The 5,852-nt window shown below is 31.3% G+C and overlaps 1 protein-coding gene across 1 annotated transcript; it reads right to left on the bottom strand.

Moving 5' to 3' along the window:
- Window positions 1–1,540: 1,540 nt before the first annotated feature.
- On the bottom strand, window positions 1,541–3,232 carry LOC120088843 (uncharacterized). Its single transcript, XM_039046286.2, has one exon. The coding sequence runs from the start codon at window positions 2,898–2,900 to the stop codon at window positions 1,929–1,931; it is 972 nt and encodes a 323-aa protein (XP_038902214.2). The 5' UTR covers window positions 2,901–3,232; the 3' UTR covers window positions 1,541–1,928.
- Window positions 3,233–5,852: the final 2,620 nt, after the last annotated feature.

Raw genomic sequence — 5,852 nt, forward strand, 5'->3', positions numbered from 1 at the left:
TTGCTAGTTAATCACAACTATTTGGACAAGACACCATTGGTTTATTCTAATTCGGCCACATTATCATAATCTATTTTACATATAGAATAATAGAAGTGTTTTTAATATCAATTATTTATTGAAAGAATATAGAAGTGTTTTTAATATCAATTATTTATTAAAAAAAATATAAAAGTGTTTTATATTTGATGAAAGAACAATCTGTTACTATAAGTGCACAATCAATTTATAGTAATTATTTCTTATCAACTAGGTGTTGTTACGATTATTCATTAATTTATTTTTGTAATTTATATAATATATTTATTTTTATTAATTTGAACTTATTTTAAAATTAATATAGTTTAAATTAATTTTATGGCTATTTTCAAATAAAAGAAAATAAGCCAACTTATTTACAAATACAAATATAGTAAAATTTCATTATCTATCAATAATAGACTGCAATAGACCGCTATAGACATCTATCAATATCTATCAATGTCACTAATAGATGTATATTGCAAACGATAGACCGTGACATTTTCTTATATTTGAAAATGTTTTTAGTAGTTCTACCATTTCAACAATTAACTTTAATTTTGTTTGTGATTTTCTAAAAACAAAAATCTATGTTAATTTAAGATTTTTATAAAATAAATATGAATTTAAATTAAATTTGGATATCTTCCCAAAAAAAAAAAAAAACTACCATATGACAAAAGAAGTTATATAAGGTTGATAGTATTTATTTTAAATATAATTTGTAAAGGAAAATTATTTCAAATAGTAAAATTGCTGAAAATATTTACAAAATATAGCAAAATTTTAGAATCTATGAATAATAGATACCGATAGATTATCAATGTCACTCATAGATATTGATAGAAGTCTATCAATAAATATTTTAGTTCATTTTTTTATAATTGAAAACAACATAATTTACATATATATGTATATAGTAAAAAGAGGATGAAGGCACTTATGTTTCAAGAGACTATCTAAAACTCTTGAGATGCCCTTGTAAAGACATTCTAGGATGTTCGAGCATATCTAGATTACTAGGCAACTTACATCACCTTAATACAAACACCGTAATTACCTATCTATTTCATGAAAATCTTGGATTCCTACGAAATAAATGACTTCTTATAATAAGTCACTATCACCTCGATCAACTTGATTAAGACTTAGAGGGCATTTAGGGCAAGGAATTGGTTATTATAGTTTTAGGTTATAATAGTTTGTGTTTGGGGTGTATATTATTTAAGTTTGGGTTATAATAGTATGCGTTTGAAGTGTAAACTATTTTAGTTTGGGAAGGAAATAGTAAACGATGTAGAAAGAATAAAACAATGATTAATGTCAAATAGTAAAAACTATAGAAAATAGTAAATATCGTAATAAATGAAGATTTTGAAATATAATTAATCATGAGTTTTGAAATAGTGTTTACTGTAATAAAATGGTTATTGTAATCCTAGGATAGTATTTGGATAAATTAGAATTTCCAAACCTACTTATGCAGTTAGAACTAAAAATATAAATAACAATAAATCACTCAATCAAAATAGTGATATTTAGAATTAAAAAGAGAAATTACCCGCTAATTAACTTCAAGATACAACATTAATAACAAATTGTTTCACAAATCAAACTCATAATATCTAAACTATAATAAAATTAAACTCAAAATCAAAGGTATAGAAAAACAAAACAGAAAATGTTGTAATGGAGATCATAAAATCTTCTTCTTCCTCCTCAATTTCGCCACCATCAATTTCATCCTCATTCAGAAATCCCGCCGCCCAAAAAAAAAAAAAAAAACAAAAACAAAAAACACACTGCAAAAACGGAGGAAACAGTAAAAAAAAACAAAAAAACAATACCTGAAAGCTCCGCCGGAATATTCCATTTGAGAGAAAAACAGAGTTCGAACTTCCGACGAATCAGCAGCGGGAATACGAAGAAGAATGAGAGGAAGCTTTTCCACCGTCGCCGTGGCTCTGAAACCGTCCATGGACGTCAAGATGCGGCAACCCGTCGGAGATGAACGGGGGAATCGATGGCGAAGACTGCTCATTAATCGGATTTGTATGGCGTTTTCCAGCAGAGACGACGGAGAGATCATTCCAAGTGTAATGCGGCACCGGAGATTCAAGGCTGGACTGAAGGGGCCCCCTCTGCGGGAACGCACCGGAGCTTTGGTTAAAAACCGGAATCGAACCGAAGACATTACTGTTCCAGGCCACAATTTTCTCAAATCCATCGTCAAATCCAGGACCAGAATTTCCCGAACTAGCGGTGTAAAAAACCGTCTGATGATGATGATTATGATGATGATGAAGAACATTTTGGGGAGAATTTTGGGTTTGAAGAGATAGCCCTAAATTCTGACAGCTCTGTAAACCAACGCCAGATTCAACCGGTAACGGCGGAATCAAGTTCTCACTAAATTGGCTTTGAAACAAGAAATCGTGATTCTTAAAAGACTCAGATCGGTCTGTGACTGTAAGAACATCAATTCCATTTAGCTCTGTTTCTGTAGGAACAGAGGAACGAGCATTTGGATTACAAGGGGAGAGATCAGAGAGCTTATCAATGGCGGATTTAGCCTTTTTGATTAGCCAATCGACGGCTTTACTTGGACGATCGTAACCCAATCGGTCTTGAACGTCATAGAACTGAATGGCGGTATGAGCAGATAAACGAACACGACGGTCGCGAAGGCCTTTGGCCGTATAAACTTTGCTGTGGCGGTCCTTCCGGGCAGTGGATCGGACGACGAGGCCGGCGCCGGGGACTTGTAAGATCTCACCTCCGATCCTCTTGATTCCCATTCTGGTTCTTCTTGTTGCATGTTGTTCTAGAATTGGATTGAGAAAGGGTTTGTTAAGCGTTTCTGTGGCATTGGAATCCATGGGTTCTTCTCCATGAAAGGCAGTTCAAATTCCAGTTGAGATTCTGAATTGTAGTGGAAACAAGGAACCCACTTTTTTTTTGGGGCTTTGGGTTTTTGGGTTTTTGATGATCCCAAAAAAGAAAAGAGGAGAATTTTCAGAAATTCAGAAGGGAAAAATGGGTGAAGTAATTTTGTTGAAGAAGAATCATTGGAATGGAAATGGAAGACTAGAGAGAGAGTGGGAGAGAGGAAGAGAAAGTAGCATTTTGCCCTTTGAAACTAACAGGAAAATGTGGCCTTTGAATGGATGATATTTGGCAAAAAGTGGGAACACAAATCAGTGGTTGGACACTGTCAATAAAAACACTCAATCATGCATAAGAGGTTAAATTACACATTTGGTATCCTTCTTATAAATTTAATCCATATAATTTGATAATATTTTCTTAATTAGATTATTTATGAACTAATCAAATTATAAGGATTAAATTCTAACTTTTAAAATATAAGGACTAAATTTTAATTTTTTTCGTAATTATAATGACAAATTATTAGATGTGGATGTTTCTTAATAATTATTGGATGCAAATTTGTAATCTATATGTTACCCTTAAGCATGTTTGGATTGACTAGGAAAAAATGTTTTTTATGAAGTCATTTTTATATAAATGCTTTTGATAACAACTGTTTAAGTTTGGTTAAATTTTTTCAAAAAGTGTTTTTACAAAAATGTTTGTTTGGTTTGTTATATACTAAAAGTGTTTCTATTAATGTCAAAGTATAATAAATGACAACTATTAAAAACTATGAACTAACTTTCATTGGTCGAGTTTCTTTTAACGTGCAATCGGTCTAATTGGTCATTAGAGTTAGTAATTAGGAGTTGGTCATTGAAGTTAATCGATGGAGTGTGTCGCTAGAGCTGAGCATCAGAGATGGTTGATTCCAGAGAAAATCTTTGGAGTTGGCCACTGTGGTGCATCGGAAAGCAATAAGCACTTAAATAGTCTCTGGAGTTGGTTGTTGGTGGTCTATGGAGTTAATCACCGATGGTGATCGCTGTTAAAGTTAGTGATGGTGGTTGTTGGAGGTAGTTCCTGGATTGGGTAGTCGAGGTGGTCGCTAGAGTTGGTTGTTAAAGGTGGTCATAGAGTTGGTGGAGGGGTCATGGAAGGTGGATATCAATGGTCGTCACCGTAGATGGTAGTCAAAAGTTTCGTTGGAGTAGGTTGTCGGTGATGGCCTGTGGTAGCAGGCAACAATCAACTTACCTCAACTCTACATCTCAAACACATACAATTACTACTAAACCCAGCTAACTGTACACCCACATGTAGATAATCATTATCAATAGAGACAATTATTATCAACTCAACTCTGCACGTCAAACACACCCTAAATACTCAAAATCATTTTTTTTAAAAAAAAGTTAATTTCAAGTGGTTCTCTCAAACCAACATATTTCGTAAACACATTTTTCAAATTTTATTTTGAGTGATTGTCAAACGCTTTTTCCAAAATGATTTTTTCAAAAAAAAAAAAAACACTTGAAATGTTACATCAAACACGCCCTTAATCGTTAACGTATACAAATTGTTTTCCTTTTTCCTCTATTCATTACATGGGTGTAAGATTGCTAGCAGATCAAGGTGATAGGGAAGTTCGTGGGTTAGGTTGGATTGGGTTGAAAGATTTTTTTAAACCCAACACAATTGTTCGGAGTGTAAATTTCTTCAACCTAAATAATCCTTATTAAAAAAATGAATCCAACTCAACCCAACCATGAAATATTTTGGTTTGATTGGTTCGAGTTAGTCATTTATTTAAAATTTTGTTCTAAAAAATTAAAATATAAATATATAAAAATCTGTTTTAATTATTTTCATATATTGAATTAAGATTAACAACTCGATTTCAATTTATATAATGAAAATTTCCTTTTTCAAAGTGTTAAGAAATTATTTTTAAAAGTTGTTGGAGAATAAAATATTCAAAAAATAATAAAATAAATAAAAATAAAATCAATATATGTATAAATAATTGTATTATAAATAACAAAAAATATATATTTTAAAGTTAATAACAAGTTCAAGTTGGTTCAGGCTAGTTTGGGATTATATTAGATGAACCCATGAACTAACCCAGTCCATAAAATTTTCATTTATTTGAACCCAACCCAATTCAAATGAGTTGATAACCTAACTCAAATCGCGCGGATCGAATTGGATTGATTGATTTTTTCGAGTCATCAAATTTTTTGAATACCCAATAGGGTACTATACTTTAAAAACTATTTAGTATTAGAATATGGCAGTGAGTGTATGCCTTTTCATTTCTTTTTTTTTTGCTTATGGTAAGAGGGTGCAAATTTGAACCTAGCTTGTTACAATGGGATATTATAATGAAACAGAATTAATAATCCTTTTTTTCACTACAGAATTCATAAGGCAAAAATCTAAGTTTTTCCTTTGGAGTTCGACCATGTGTGAAGTTGGTATATTTTGAAGTTCTGACTGCCCAAGGTGATGATATATTTTTAAATTAGTTGAACTATGGTCAAGTTAACTTTTTCCTTTTTCCTAATTCATTGGAAAGAATGTGAAAAATGACATAAAAAATAATAAAGGAAATGGCTATAGAATAATCTTTAACCTAATAATATTTTGTGAGTGAATAATGTAGTAAAATTGTGTCTTCAACAAATCACCCATTAACAAGAAATATATCATGTTTTTCACATAAATATATTTTGAAAACCCTTTTGCATTTTTTAAATGAGAAAATGAATTTAATTATACCTCTCAGCTTTGAATATTTGAATAACTTAAAACTTTAAGCGGTTAGCATAATTACACATACGTACCAGATTCTATTGACGAATTGATGATGACTCCAAATTGATTCTGAATTGATAATGGCTCTAAATGACTATTATATTTCTCAACAAAAACTCCGAATGTCTAAGTGGGAT

Source organism: Benincasa hispida, chromosome 10 (assembly GCF_027475165.1).
Source record: "Benincasa hispida cultivar pf3 chromosome 10, pf3_genome.v1.1, whole genome shotgun sequence".
Taxonomy (NCBI): domain Eukaryota; kingdom Viridiplantae; phylum Streptophyta; class Magnoliopsida; order Cucurbitales; family Cucurbitaceae; genus Benincasa; species Benincasa hispida.